General features: G+C 42.5%; 2 protein-coding genes across 3 annotated transcripts in view; both read right to left on the minus strand.

Moving 5' to 3' along the window:
- The window catches only part of cacnb4a (calcium channel, voltage-dependent, beta 4a subunit), an 18,983-nt gene extending 13,396 nt beyond the window's left edge, over positions 1-5,587 (minus strand). The window contains exons 1-2 of the mRNA XM_062456937.1: positions 5,298-5,587; positions 3,942-4,025 (exon numbers count right to left, since the gene is read on the minus strand). Coding sequence (XP_062312921.1) covers positions 3,942-4,025; positions 5,298-5,360 — 147 coding nt within the window. The 5' untranslated portion in view covers positions 5,361-5,587. The remainder of the gene's footprint in view (positions 1-3,941; positions 4,026-5,297) is intronic.
- A 1,114-nt stretch (positions 5,588-6,701) lies between these two features.
- On the minus strand, positions 6,702-15,903 carry stam2 (signal transducing adaptor molecule (SH3 domain and ITAM motif) 2). Of its 2 annotated transcripts, none has more exons than XM_062456941.1 (14): positions 15,745-15,903; positions 14,711-14,795; positions 14,392-14,467; positions 11,984-12,079; positions 11,699-11,842; positions 10,939-11,005; positions 10,665-10,851; positions 10,486-10,580; positions 10,273-10,355; positions 10,021-10,108; positions 9,827-9,881; positions 9,508-9,658; positions 8,788-8,918; positions 6,702-8,686 (listed from the first exon to the last, which is right to left on the minus strand). In XM_062456941.1, exons 1-14 carry the CDS (start codon positions 15,782-15,784, stop codon positions 8,494-8,496), a joined length of 1,491 nt encoding a protein of 496 aa, XP_062312925.1. In that variant the 5' UTR covers positions 15,785-15,903; the 3' UTR covers positions 6,702-8,493. The 2 variants fall into 2 exon arrangements, with proteins under 2 accessions (XP_062312925.1, XP_062312924.1); XM_062456940.1 differs by having other exon boundaries at positions 8,779-8,918.
- Positions 15,904-16,141: the final 238 nt, after the last annotated feature.

Genomic DNA, 16,141 nt, shown 5'->3' on the forward strand with positions numbered 1-16,141 from the left:
GCAGAGCCAGAACGCCGGGGGATTAAAAATCCCTCTCCACATAAGTCATGAACGTGGAGCCCTCTTCTGTTTTGCCTTCCCAGTGTCTGTTGGATGTTATTGCCCCAGAGCCTAGAGTGAGTTCCTATCCATCACAAGGCAGCCTAGCTCTCTCCGGAGGCTACACAGACCTGGCATTTTATCTGCCTCCCAAATACAGAGCAGGAGAGTGAATCCCTTCCTCAATCAGAGGCTGATGACAACGCAGGGAGGCAGCCTTCTGATTGGCTGCTGGCTGCTCCAGTTAGCTTAGACACTGGTGAATAAGGAAAGGGATGGGAGGGAGGGAGGGAGGGAGGGAGGGAGGGAGGGAGGGAGAAAAAGAGAGAGACGGGGTCTATAGCTTGAGCGCATCGTTTTCTTTGAGGTGCCGTGTATTTGTCTGCTAGTCTCATGTCGTTTGCTTAACTGCCTCTAAATCTCTTTCTGGCTTTCTCGCTCTCACTCTCTCTCTTTCTACTAACGGGAGTGTGTGTTTGCGTGTCTGTGTGTGTAATCATGATGATACTGACCTAAACACTAAGATTTAACGACAACCCCTCCTCTTGTAGTACCCTCTCCACTGCAACATCACTCACGCTCATTGCTCACAGCATACCCAAAGGATGTCATAATATCTTTATGAACCCAATGGGACCATAAAACAACCGTCTCTGGATGCACTGCAGCCAAGGCCATGCAGGGAAGACCAGGGTCACGGGGTATTATCAAAACCTGGCCTCAAATACTCAAAGCCTTACAGATAATGACACATTTTCTTTTTGTTGACGTATTCACACACAAGCCATGTACTTATTTACGTAGTCTTTCATTGTTTGAGACACTTTTACTTGATGACTAGATGGAATGAGATGGAATGTGGTGCATGTTCATTAATTAAGGGATTTGACACTTTAATTAAGGGAAATCGTTTAATTGGAAACTCTGCATCTTTGAGCGCTATACGAGAAATGCTGCTATGGAAGAGCAACATTGCCCCCTGCTGATGAGGAGACTTACAGCAGGTGCACCTGCCACTAAGCTGAGCTTGCTCTGTAACCCTGTCAGCAGAGCTGGGGGAAACAGAGGCTTGTGGATGTCCTGAGCCGGAGCACCAACGGGCAGCCTCTCTCTACCATGGTTATCTTTGGATGGTCATGTGTATGATCTTTTTCTTTTTTCATCTCCTTGTTTATTTCGATTACCCATGGATATGATATTATAAGTAATAATTTCTAACTAGGCTTTGTTTGTTTTATTCCAATCCGACACTCTACAAATAGGACATACTGTTGGTCATGTCTAGACATTCAACCCAGTATTTCTAGCTATCTAACCTGACAGTGTGACCTACAATGTGACATTTATCACAGAGAGCTGATTCGGAGATCTGACTTTGGAGAGGAAAAGGTCACATGATGAGGGAGGTCACTACATTGAGCTGTTTCTGTTTGGAGGGACTGACTGGTACTTGATGTGTGAGTGGGTGGAGTGTGCTGTTTGGAAGGACTGGATGGTACTTGATGTGTGATGGGGTGTAATGGCGAGTGCTGTGGCCAAGTCCCATTCAGTGATTCATGAATTAGCTGCTTAGGTGTTCGGTCATGTGACCTACTGTACATTGGAGGGATTAACAATATAAATCAGCCCTTCTATTCCCCATAGAAAAAAATCAGCTTAACTGTATTTCTTTGTTCAATTAATTGTGATTCAGAAATCTTCCCTCAGCCAATGGCTTTTCAGCTGCACAACTGAGATTCACTTCACCCATTCAATTAACTTTTCTAAATATTTCCTCTTCTCTAAACTAACCTTAGAAATCCCAGAAATGAATCAGGAACCTAATGATATTTGGATCTAAAATGGCCACTGCTCAGCCCTATCCCCTTCCAGGTCAGCCACTTAGGCCAGCTACATGAGACACCAGGACTCTCTGTCTAATACGATACGTAAAATTCAGTACCTAGTAGATAACTGAGTATAGTACATTTCCTCAGGAGTTTAAATTAAAGCTGTTCTTTAAGAGTTGGCACACTTTTAGTTTTTCTTGAATAGGCCTGGAGGAAAGCCATGGATTCCTTGGTGAAAAGCTTAAGGGATCCAATGGTTTATACAGAAATACAGAACTACCCAGCTAGCAAATAGCTATCTGAGTCCCTGACTCTCAAGATAGAGCTCAGGGAAACAGGCAGAAGACAGTTTAGATGACTAGATATCCCATGAAGAAACGCTGAACATCTGTCTACCGGAATGTAATAAACCACGTGAACTCAAAACACCATCTGAGGAAAGAAAACATCTTCTCATGCCTGACGCATTTTCTTTTTCTGTCTAAGAGTCAACCACATGTGGCGTGATGTGCGCCTCTGTTGTCTTCATTAGCCTGTACCAGGTAACACGTTCTCTCTCCTGCTCATCTCCTGACTTCCTGGAGAGAACAGCTCTTCAGCTCCAATAGCAGGGAGAGAGGGTTGTTGACTCTAGTCTAATAAACACGGATGTACAGAATAGTCTGAATAGAGATCTCTTTATGGTCGGCCATAAAAGCTGACAGTTTCTGACATGTTTGTGATCATCCTCCTTGCCCCTAATACTGTACTTCAGCTAAACCTCCAGTAAATCCACACACTGGAAAGATTCACTTGACACTTTTTACAGATTACACTTCAGACTTCCCCTGCACTGTTTTAAAGAGGAGAGTAAAGGTTGTCACATCAGATATGTTAAAGGACCAGGGGAACTTGACTGCCAATCAAACAGCTGGGCTCAACCCCTGATTTTGAACTAGCGCTGTTGCTATGGATACCTAACTGGAATCAAAGAGCTCAATCAGCAGGCACTCTGCTCATCTCTCCACCTGAAGATGTGAAACTGATTATGACCCTTAAGTTGTGTTTGTGTGAGGGTGTGTATAAGTGTGTGTCCATGTGTATGTGTGTATTTGTGTAAGTGTATGCATGCATAAGTGTCCTGTGTGTCTTTGGCCTCTTTAAACCCGCTGGGACATGATTGCTTTGCATGCAGATAGATTTCCCACAGGGACTCTTGCATAATTAATAATCATCATGAGGGAAAATCACGGGATAAACAAACAGGAAGCTAATCCATATTCTAGTCCTTAATCAACATTTTTATGATAATGTGTTGGTTGAATGGTGTACTAGATACAACTTGGCATGTGGCAAAAACATAAATAACCTGACATAGAGTTTGCAAACCATTTCCACAAAACATTCCCTCATTCTTGATGTGACCTACTGTACATCTTTATTAAGACAGCCTTGTGGCAAATATGTCAAAGCAACGTATGCACTGTTTACATAAATCAACAAACTAACAGTTTGTGAAATGTAACTAAGGAAAACATCTTAGAATAATTGACCAACAAAAATACTCCCCTAATTTGAGAGGTTTTGATCTGTTCCCACTGACACGTTCAATGAAATAAATAAAAAGACACACAAAAGATGGCCAATAACATTCAGGTGTCCCAGTGTTGTGAAAAGCCTGACTGCAGTTTCCTTGGAAACCCATTAGTTGGGATGTCACAGTTCAGACAAAGTCCCCTCCATTTTTATGGAATAATTATCTTACACATAATGGTATATCATTAGCATTTGTTACAGAGTTGCTTAGAGGCGAAGAGAGTACAGCCAGAACTACAAAGATAGCCCCCTGTTCACTTCTCCATGGATTTTACATGACTGACAGATAATTCAGTGGTAGCTGAGTGAATTGTTTGAATTAATTCTCCTTTTATGTTTAAATAAAGGTCATTGCTGCTGCTACCACAGCAGTATGCTGTTTATGTGACATAGATGCAAACAGAATGTCATTATGTTTTCTGAGCTTTGAACCTTTAATAAACATGGAGGACTTAATGACAGCTTCTCATTAGGGACAGGGGGACAGAATGTTCTTACTTGTCTGAGGATGAAGCTGGTGGAAGTGGTGCTGCCATCAGATCTCTTCAATCTGCTGCGTCTGGAGTAGGTCCCTCTGTTACCCTGGAGGGGGGGGGGACACATACAAATAACACACACACACAAGTACCCACACAAACACCCCACCAACACACACACACATGCCAGGTTAGTTTTACTATCCTAATGAGGACCGACAATTAACTCCCAAATTTGTGTTGTACCTAACCCCTAACCCTTAACCCTAACGTTAAACCTTCATGAAATGTTAACCCTTACACTAATTCCAACACTAAGCCTAAAGCCCTTAAAAAAACCTAGAAATAGCACTTGAAGTGGTTGGGCCCAAGAAAATGTCTCTGCAAGGTCATTTTTTTGTTTGTTTACTATCCTTCTGGGGACAATACATGCACACACATACAGTACACTCTGCGGCTAAACAAGGGCACCTTGGCCCACGGACTGAGGTGGTGGTTATGTCCTGAATAAGAGCCTTTTCAGACAGCACCTATCCTGTGTTAGTGGTGTTTCTTTTCCTCCGCCCACCTATAATAGGGCATCATTGGGCAGCTGATGTCAGAGTGTGACACACAAACAAACACACACATATATGTTCACCCATACACGCACATGCACGTCTGTAGCCCCACAGAGCAACGTGTCACAGGCAATTCCCTCAAACCAGAGGAACACCAGAGGTGTCCTTGTCTGAACCATCCATACCCTTCAACGTCTACATCCCACAGTGCTTAGGTGGATGGAAGCACTGCTGCTGTCATAGGGATTTAGGATGTCACGCACAAGTGAAATAATTCAAAGAAATTCGATGTGTCCGATCAGTTTGTCTTGCTCAAGTGTATAAAAATGATTGTCCTGTTTTCAGAATGAACGAATGAGATTTTCCACTTGTACTTTAGAAAAGCAGCACATCTAGGTCAGCTTGCTCCTTCTTAAATGAGTACCAGCTCAACTTATGAATTATTAAGCACCCTATTTCAAACCATACAACTGAAAGCCCAGTTTCCCAATGACCAGCATTATTACCAGAGGTGAGAACATTGTAAGCCTACTGTCCATAGGCAAAAAATGTAGCCTATGTGTACTGTGTTATATTAGACAAAAGCATGACACTTTTATTGGACATATAATTTCAAATTTTAGTTTAAAAATTAATTAATATATATATTAAAACGAAACAAGAGTCGACCGTGATTAGAACCCTTGACCCACTTGCATATCTCTACATATATATACTGTATGTTTAAAGCGCATTGAATTAGTGACTAGAGTTCGATTTCGAAGAGAGGAGACGAGAAGATGAAGAGAACATATTTTTTATGCGGATCTTTTGCCTACCTGAAAAACAGGCTTTTGTAGCCCGTCGCCAACACCGTGACGGGTGTATATGTGTCGGGACATTTCGGCCAGTTCATCTGTCCAGGGGGGCGGCTGCCGCTCTGTCCCAGTCCACTGCAACTGCTGCGGGCATTGAACCGTTCGCTCCAGCTTTGCACCGTTAGATTTCACACAGCAACACAGAAAAGAGAATCGCTCTACTGCTCTTTTGACAAATATATAGAAGACTACTACTGAAATAGGACCAGGATCAGCGCGTGTTCAGCGGCAGTGCAGCTGCTGACGCTGTATGCTACAGATGTGCACGCGCAGTAGCACACTCCCCCCACCGCTCCATTATTGACAGAGTGCTCTCCGTGCGCGTTTTCTCTCCAGCCAATTCAGTTTGGTCTTCTTTAGATCTTGAGTTAATTTTGACGCATTGCTAGATTGCTTTCTTTGTCCCTTTCAGTCAATGACATTTCTGCCAAGTTAACATTTAATTAGATTTATGAGATGATGGTGTGGGTCTAAGTCTCCTATGTGTACAAATTGACTGGTTTGAATGTCCATTTGTGGGGGCATCTCCTCCCACATTCTACACAAAAATCCATTTTATCCTAGAGCCTAAGTCTAGCAGTAGAGTGCTAAATAAAATATAAAATGATGCATTGGATCAGCATTTCAGTGTAAGCTTTGTTTGTCAATCAACTCCTAAAGACTAGGCCATTGGCCCTCTTCCTACAGTAGTGGCTTCAGAAAAAGTGTCTACATGGATTTATCTGCAGAACTATAGTGCAGTTTCATAAGTCTTGATGAATAAATCATTGTGTCTCCCAGGTAACGATTACTGTGACAGGCCGCCAATGCGTCATTGGTCTCTGGTCAAGGCTTCACTCTGGGACAGCTGAGAACTGTATGGGTGGATGAAAGGTGATAAGAAATTATTTTTTCATTTTTAGTGAATAAATAACCTCTGATTGACCACGGCTGTGTTAACTTCCCTGGCAGGAAATTACATAATATGAGCCAGTTAGGACTCATCTGTCTTCAAGAACATGTTCTGTTTAGTGTTGTTCTATATCAAAATACTTAAAATGGCTGTGGCATACTTTAAATAGAAAACAACACGAGAACCTAATATGCTTGGATGTTTAATTTTCTTCACTTATATTAGCCTATCTTATTAGCCCAAGCCCTTCCTTTTACAAATTATACTGTTCACTACTGATTGTAATCTCAATAAACAGATCCCCTTTTCACCATGTTAGATATGGCATCATATTACAATATGTGTGAAAGTAAGTCTATATCTAGGAGTCCTGAAAACGATTTCAATACCTTCACCAAAACGTTAAAAAGTTTAAGGAAAATGATAAAAGCGTAATGCAATTAGCAAGAAAAACACAATCAAACATAAAAAGATGATTTTGAACACAGGTCAATTTTATTTCAATGAATATTAGAGTTCACTGTGTTACAAAAGGGTATTTAAAATGATAACACAAGATAAGGAAGAAACCTGATACAAAACATGGGAATATTATGCCAGTTGATAGGAACTTTCCCTGGAATCTTTTTAAATATAAAGATATACAGCAGCTTCCAGGGTGAATTCCTTTCCTAAAGTTGTTTCAGTATTTTTAATTACGATTTCTACAGAAAACAAGGCATCCAGTGGTACATAACTGTTTACAAAGTTAAGGTGCAATGCTGACAAAACCAGATATTTTACATCTAATATACAATACCTTTTAATGAGGCAAGTAAAGAAAATAAAGTGTAGAGCTCTGAATCATATTTTACTATCTAGCAAGGAAGAAAAGCAAATGTCAGATGAGAAATGTGGTCCTCAATTTGAACCCACAGAAATATTCCAGGGCAAACTGACCACTGGCCAAATACTGTATCTCTTATGTTAAGACTACAGTTTGAATGGCCAGTTCACTAAAGTTGGTCATGATGTGTATGAAAACCAATTCTATTTGAATTTTCTTATAAAATTAAGTCAAAAAATAAGGGAAGTAAGTTACTACAATCTTACATTCATAAACCATAAAATTATTTCACCTGGGTACACAATATACCAAATAAAATAGAAATACACAAGCATTGCAATTATCTATTTTAAAACGAAAAAATGCAAATAGCCATGCAATGTAGAAATGTGTTGCATTGCATATCAAAAGATGTCTTGAGTGAAGCAATCTCCAACTGATGTTGAGAATAGGGTCTTTATAGAAACATGATGCCCCACTAGACAAACCGACCGACATGAATAAACTATAATTATTATACAAACAAAAGCGGAGGCATAGAATAGAAACCCTTTTCCAATAAGCCCCTCAAAAGGTTTGCGGTCTGTCTGGGCTCCTTCTACATCGACAAAAGCCATGGCAAAACCTGTTCTTTATCAGAAGCCATAATGCTTTCTTCCATCTACAAATTCTATACAAACTTTTGATTTGTGTACAAATAATAATCTCAACCTCCAATGCAGCAAGTACGATCACAACTCAATCAACATATCTTAACACACACACACACACACTCACAACAATTACTCCATCTACCTCTCTATCAAGTCTGTCTTTACTAACGCCCCAGAGTGCATCAAGGCAGTGAATGGGAAGCTCATTTTAGAAACTGAACATGTTCTGAAGAAATTGTTATTGTACCAGATACCATATACAGTGGCTATGTAATGTGTTGCACTTCATGACGTTTGACCCAGAGTGGTGCAATCTAGAATGGTTGATGCTGGTGAGAGGGACATAAGAGGAAACACTGTCCAACCACAACCCCCTTCATAGATCTACAAGAAAGACAGGTTAAATCAACAAAACAAACATTTAAAATAAAAGACTGATTAAAAACAAAAATCTTGTAGTAACTGATGTATGTGTATCAGACACAATAAGTAGGTCAGGAGAAGTGTGTATGTACAGTTTGCATTTCCAACATTCCAACAATTTGAGATGCAAATTGGTCATCCCTTCAAAAATGCGCCGTATTGTTCTGTGGGTCGCCCGCCGGTCGACGGCGACATCACTTCCTTTACAGTGGCCTCTGCGCTGACTTCTCTGATGATCGTCGTACGTACGCATCATTTTCTCAATCAGGACGAGAAAGGAGGGTAGGGGACAATCAGGTGCACGGTTGGTTCTGCGGTGTTGCGTTAAGTCTGAAGGTGGGAATCCCTACACAGACACGGGCCTTACAGGAGGGGCTGCTGATAGTAGGCAGCCTGCTGAGGCTGGGGGGCTGGGTGGGAGGGCGCCGCCATTGGATACGGGCCCGGAGGCATGCTGGAGTTAGCATTCTGATAGGCTGACATGTCCATGGCCACCCCCATTTGGGGAGGGTATGCGGCACTGGGAGCTTGGCTCATGTAGGGCCCATTCATGCCACTGATGGGAAGGAACCAAGGACAGCAACATTAGCTAGATGCTTGTGAGCCATAGCAGTTCCCAGGCTTAAAATACAGGCTGCAGACACCTACCTGACGTACTGCGCTGGTTGACTGTTGGGTGGGAGAGAGTGAAGGGGTCCTGGCTGGTCAGATGCCATGTAGGTCTGGGCTGGGGGGCCCTGGGACATCCCTGGGGGCATGTAGGCACCTCCTGGCTGGCCGGGATAACCCTGAAAAAGAGGGGACAGGAAGAGAAGTGGAACCCTTAGATGACTAAACAAATGTTTGACTCTGGATCAAATCTAACAAATGGATTACTCCCCTAAAGAAACAACAACCTCATAAAGTCAAGGTCAAAAGCTCTCACTGAAAGAACAGGACCAGCCAAGGTGAGAGTGTGCTAAGTGTTAAATTGAGGTGGAGCTTCTTTTTTTTTGCTACACTGTGCAAAAAACGGACCAAACAGAAAGTGAGCAGAGCTCGTGTCCAGGCAGGACCACTGAAGCTGCCATTAGTCTCCGTCACAGGGGAGTAACAATGTCATCCATCATGGTGACAAAACCAAAGAGAGCGCAGCAGACAAAACACAGCTGCACGTGGTCACGGGGTCCACCGGGGTACATTAGAGACCCGCTAGATCGTATCGTCACTAGGTCAGGTGTGGGAAATAGGCGTCGGTACAAATCACCTCTTTTTTTTTAACACACATCCATAACTTAAAAGCCAGACGGGGACTTCAATCGTTATCTTCGGGCCTTTTTCTGATCTGTCCATCATTAATTCGATCCATAAATAAAACAAGAGACAGTCCAGTCTTACCGGCATGGCTGCAGCTGAGGCAGGTGGGTATTGAGCCGGGGGCTGCATCTTAGAGTAGGCCGTGTAGAACGGAGCCTCGTTCATCAGCTTGTTATAGAGTTCCAAGGCCTCCAGCACCTTCACGTTGAGCTCTGACAACTCGGAGTGTTGCCTGTCAGGCAAAGAACGCGTGTGAGAGAGATAAACGCATTGCGTTTAGAGAGGAACAAATGAAAGCGGTGTCGGACAAACCCTCGCGGGTTCTTGATCTCGGGTGGGTGGACCACACACGAAACTATGTGAGGTGTGCTTTGTGTGGGGAAAGGTGGATTCACCATACCTGTCAATCTCTTCTAGTTTCTCGTCAATCATGGGGTTCATCTGCTCACAGGCACCTGGGAGGTAAGAAGCAGGGATTAATACAAATGAATTAGACTCCAGTCTGAATGGACAGTCTCCTGTACATAGTCGAGCCAGCTGCAGCACCGGTGGCCAAAACCTGGATTTATAGGGGCATTAAAGACTAGTTTATACCCTCCAGCTGGACCAGCTCGGAGTCGTCCAGAGCTGCATCAGCGGGATCCTTGTTCTGAAGCAGGAACAGTGTTTTGTCCATCTTCTCCTGCAGAAACAGAGAGTGGGAGAGAGAAACAGAGAAGAAGACATGAAGGGGGGGGGGGGGGGTTAAGAAAGGGAGAAGGAAATGGGGGAGTTTAAAGTGCGGATGAGAAAGATCCAAATGGTTGAGCAGATAGTCGTGATGGTTGTACACTGCTGTCTACCCACCTCGTCTATGAAGACAGGCTCCGGTTCCACTCTGGGTTCTATACAGGGTTCTTCGGGAATCTCCGTCTTCTCCACATATGCCACTGAGGAAAGACAAGGCTGGTTAACCCATCAGTCTACACATTACTCTGATGATGACCGGGATAAATTGGAGCAAGGTATTGCAAAACCGAGGCCTGACCCATGCCATGGTACTAATGAAGGAAAACATACCCGCTTCAGGTTCGTCATTCAGGTTTGTAGTGACGAAGTTGGACGGAAAGAGACCTATTCCCCTGTGGTTCTCTCCTTTCCACCAGTTTGGATCACTGCACACATCATTTCATATCATGTTATGAGATCAACCATCTTGAAAAAGGGACACCAATTTCATGACTTGACCGGCCAGTTACCTGTCGTCGAGGACAAGGATCAGCTCCCCAGTCTTGAAGGTCAGCTCGTTGTCCTCCGCCGCCTCAAAGTCATAGAGGGCACGCACCTTCCTGGAGTCCTTGCCCCCGTTAGTGTTAAAGGGGGGGTCAGAGGTCACCATGAGGGGGCGGGTCTCAACCTTCTGCTCCTGCAGGGACAGCTCGATGGCTGAGGGAAGGAGGGGGGTGTGTGTGTTAAATTGTGTTCATCAGCTACATATCAAACTGTCTGCGTACGGCAAGGGGTGTAGTCTACCTTTGGCCAGGTCGTCGTCATCAGAGGCTTTGCTCACTGCAGGTGTGCTGACCTTCAAGCTAGACCCCTGCGGTCAACACAGAACAAATGAGGTGATTATGGTAGGGAGAGAGGGAGAGAGGGGGGGGGGGGGTAGAGGGTAAGCAAAAGAACGAAGCATACTCTGTGATGCCACCTCTAGGAGTTTATAAGTAATACAGCATGCACAACGATCAACAAGAGAGACTAAACACTGCTCTTTTTATAAGACGAAGCCATGCAACAGTGCCCACAGGAAAGCTTGTACAATCTTTTAAGCAAACATTGTTATCCGGGCCAGAGCATGCACAAGGGCCCCATATCGACACATACCACTTCACGTGACATTCGCTTGCGTGAAGAAAAAAAACAAGGGTGTGCATGCCAATGCAAGCTTCAAGGAAGAAATGAAGATCACGAAGATGCTAGGCTGCTCCACACACTCACAAAACATAGTGTAACTCTTCACATGGATAGACTGGCTTTACATAAAATAGGAGAGGAAATTCCAATGTAAGCTCAAGCTACATCCAGGGCTACAGTATATTGGCAACACATGGGAAAGCAGTGAAGACTTGAGTGGATGCTAGACAAGGCCAAGGACATAGTATATAGAGTAGAATGTCACAGTGAAATTGCAGTTAGATCCTCATTGACAAACACGATAAAAAAATATTTAGAAAAATGTAAATAAAACTGAAGTAACATCAACATAGGTGTTAATTATCATGAATGTTTTTACCTGGGAGCCTGAGGGAAAGCTCACCCCATCCTCTTTTAGAGACTTAATGGTGGCGCTGATGAGACTGAGCTGTGGATCCTTCTGGAAACTCTCCGCCCATTCCATCATTAAGGCCTTCAGCTTGTCGCACACCTTGTTGTGAGCCTGAGGTGAGAGCGGAAACTACCTAAATTCAGCCTGTGACTATTATACCATAACGACACAGTGGGAATGGTGGAAATACCATAATAATAACAATAATAAAGGAAGGTTTGACCTGATTTAAGCCATATTGACAAAACATACCCTGCCCAGGACCGCCCGCACTTCACTGGCAAACTCTCGGGAACAGATCTCTAGGTGAAAGATTCTTCCAGCATTAGCGACACCGGCTCCTAGCAACTACAAAACAGGTGAGACATATTAGCTTAATCATATTTCTTCAGGTATCATCCAGGGGTATCAAAGTGTTTGAAATCCTATCCAGCTAGGTCTGGTGTGCACACTGTGTGCATCCAGTTTGATCTGTTAAATGATTGAGCAGCAAATACAGTTAGGTCCATAAATATTTGGACATTGACACAATTTTCATCATTTTGGCTCTGTATACCACCACAATGGATTTGAAACGAAACAATCAAGATGTGCTTTAAGTGCAGACTTTCAGCTTTAATTTCAGGGTATTTACATCCAAATCAGGTGAACGGTGTAGGAATTACAACACATTTTATATGTGGCCCCCCCCTTTTTAAGGGACCAAAAATAATTGGACAAACTAACATAATCATAAATCTAATTGTCACTTTTAATACTTGGTTGCAAATCCTTTGCAGTCAATGACAGCCTGAAGTCTGGAACCCATAGACATCACCAGACGCTGGGTTTCGTCCCTGGTGATGCTCTGCCAGGCCTCTACTGCAACTGTCTTCAGTTCCTGCTTGTTCTTGGGGCATTTTCCCTTCAGTTTTGTCTTTAGCAAGTGAAATGCATGCTCAATTGGATTTAGGTCAGGTGATTGACTTGGCCATTGCAGAACATTCCACTTCTTTGCCTTAAAAAACTCTTTGGTTGCTTTCGCAGTATGCTTCGGGTCATTGTCCATCTGCACTGTGAAGCGCCGTCCTATGAGTTCTGAAGCATTTGGCTGAATCTGAGCAGATAATATTGCCAGAAACACTTCAGAATTCATCCTACTGCTTTTGTCAGCAGTCACATCATCGATAAATACAAGGGAACCAGTTCCATTGGCAGCCATACATGCCCACACCATAACACTACCTCCACCATGCTTCACTGATGAGGTGGTATGCTTTGGATCATGAGCAGTTCCTTCCCTTCTCCATACTCTTCTCTTCCCATCATTCTGGTACAAGTTGATCTTGGTCTCATCTGTCCATAGGATGTTGTTCCAGAACTGTACAGGCTCTTTTAGATGTTTTTTGGCAAACTCTAATCTGGTCTTCCTGTTTTTGAGACTCACCAATGGTTTACATCTTGTGGTGAACCCTCTGTATTTACTCTGGTGAAGTCTTCTCTTAATTTTTTACTTTACTTTGACACAGATACGCCTACCTCCTGGAGAGTGTTCTTGATCTGGCCAACTGTTGTGAAGGGGTTTTTCTTCACCAGGGAAAGAATTCTTCTGTCATCCACCACAGTTGTTTTCCGTGGTCTTCCGGGTCTTTTGGTGTTGCTGAGCTCACCAGTGCGTTCTTTCTTTTTAAGAATGTACCAAACAGTTGATTTGGCCACACCTAATGTTTTTGCTATCTCTCTGATAGGTTTGTTTTGATTTTTCAGCCTAACGATGGCTTGCTTCACTGATGGTGACAGCTCTTTGGACTTCATATTGAGAGTTGACAGCAACAGATTCCAAACACAAATACCATACTTGAAATGAACTCTAGACCTTTTATCTGCTCCTTGTCAATGAAATAACAAACTCCCATGAGGGAATAACATACACCTGGCCATGGAACAGCTGAGCAGCCAATTGTCCAATTACTTTTGGTCCCTTAAAAAGGGGGGGGCCACATATCAAATGTGTTGTAATTCCTACACCGTTCACCTGATTTGGATGTAAATACCCTGAAATTAAAGCTGAAAGTCTGCACTTAAAGCACATCTTGATTGTTTCATTTCAAATCCATTGTGGTGGTATACAGAGCCAAAATGATGAAAAATTTGTCAATGTCCAAATATTTATGGACCTAACTGTAAATAAAAGGTGAAGACGTTTAAATCCTTATGCACGACTTAGGAAGTTTAGCTGAGGAGGGAGAGGTCTAATAATAGAATCATGTGACATCTTTACGCGTGATGACTCAAAGAGAATGATCACAGTCACAGTATCCCTCCTTGTCAGACTGCCCTGAACAACCCCGATTATTCCACAGCATTCCGGGCCCAATGAAGCAACTGTGTGACAACCAAGAGAGCCCAGATCGTTTTGAGCTACACTGACAGCTGAAGAGGAATGAGGATTCGATTTTTTTGTTCAATTCTATTAACGTTATTGATCCCAAAGGAAATTCCAGCAACAGGCAAACTTGAATGATCACATTCGACACACAATCCTTTACAAAAGTAAATAAAACTGTCCGAAAGTTGTCGCTAAATTGGTCACATCAAAGCTGAGGACTGTTTGTTCTACTTAGAAATAAAGATTGGGAAAAGGTCTGAAAAAAAGGGTGGGTGTTACAGCTTGAACTCACAGTGAGAGCCTGCATGGCCACATGTGGGACCTTGTGATTGACTCTTTTCATGATGGATCTGAGGCAGTCCTTTGCTCTGGGGAAGGACAGGTACATAGCTATTAGATATAGGAGGAATGGAAATAATAACATTGAAGGGCTCCAGGAAAAACATTTAAAATCTATATCCATGATTCGACATGCATGGGGATGCAGCTGTACTCAAAATAGAATGCATATTTATACATGGGCCAAATGTTTTTAACGTGAAAACAGCGCTGGTGTAAGTAAACAATGCTGTTGTTTTGGAGACAGGCTGTTTTTGTTCTTCTCAGATTACCCATTGGGTGTTGTTCCAATCCTGTCGCAGATATCCATAATGAGGCCCCAGTCATCTGTTGTGTTGGTTTCATTGGTTGCTTTCTCTGAGAATGTGACAGATCATGAATATATATCATGAATACAACAAAATACAAGTCCAAAGTATGATGACGTCATACCTAACCCGCTATTGCTGTCACCATATTGCCATGGCACCTGGACCAACGTATTTATTGTTTAAAATATATAGCTAATTTAAAAAACTCACTTGCTGGGTTAGACTACGACAGTGAGTCAGTGACAGCTAGTGATGTCAATATCGTATTTTAGCCACAAAGAAAAGCAATGTTCCAAGATGGACTGACAAACTAAAGCCAAGGGTGATTTAAATGTATCATTTGCATTGAGGGATAATGGTGACTTATATATGTAACGTATTAGTAAGTTAGATAGCTTCTCTTTCTCAGATCGAGTCTGACTTCAATCTAGAGTTATAGTTACTGCTAACAAGCAGTACACAGGCGGTTATACAAATGAAACACTTGGCCCTATACACTGTTCTAAGTTTGCACAATATCTGATCTTTCGGGGGTATTCATTTTCACAGGGAGCGGCCCGTGGAATGAATGCTACTACATAGAAGTACTGTAAGCTAGCTAATATTCTAGTTCATACTAATATCCCCACTACTATACACTAACCGATTAGCTAAAGTTAACTGTAGCACGAATCACACTTACTGTACATTGACATACATTGTTAGTAGCTAACATAAAAATGTAGCCTATCCCAGACGTCATCAGAAACAATAGAATGGTTGACGTTTTTCTGTTTTGACAGCCTGGCTGACGGCTTTATGCCAGTAATTAGCAAGCTACCTAGCTAGCAACCCATCTGTTGAAAATAGGAATCGGTGTAGTGCACTCGCAAGCTGCTATCTAAGTTTGCCAGATAATCAACAGGGTTAGCAATACAGCTAGCTAGTAGGTAGCTCGAGCTAGCTATGTTAGGTTGCTAAGTCTAATAACAACGGCAATAAAAAGCTGAACTTACCGACATCTTGGTCAAATGGGTTTTGGGTAAATAAAGGCATGTTGAATCTTTATTAGCAAAACGAAGTTCTAACGGCGAAAACTGTGACTTTCTTTAATAAAATATTTTCCCTTCCTCATCCATCAAAGTGTACACTTTCACCAGTTGCTCTTCCGTAAACTTGGGTGTCCAATCAAATGCCTGATGATCATTAAAATCTGCTAAATGACCAAATGTAATTAAAAGCTAAATAGAAAGATACTTGTCACATACACCATTTGCAAATATCTTTAACATTTTTAACGAATCTCAGTTTGAACCTGTCATCATGTAGGTATGTTTTAATACAATACTATTTATTTAGTTAGTTGTCTGTCACACAGGCAAGTACATAGACATCTCTATTGGGGTCCTAAAC

Source organism: Osmerus eperlanus, chromosome 3, assembly GCF_963692335.1.
Source record: "Osmerus eperlanus chromosome 3, fOsmEpe2.1, whole genome shotgun sequence".
NCBI lineage: Eukaryota > Metazoa > Chordata > Actinopteri > Osmeriformes > Osmeridae > Osmerus > Osmerus eperlanus.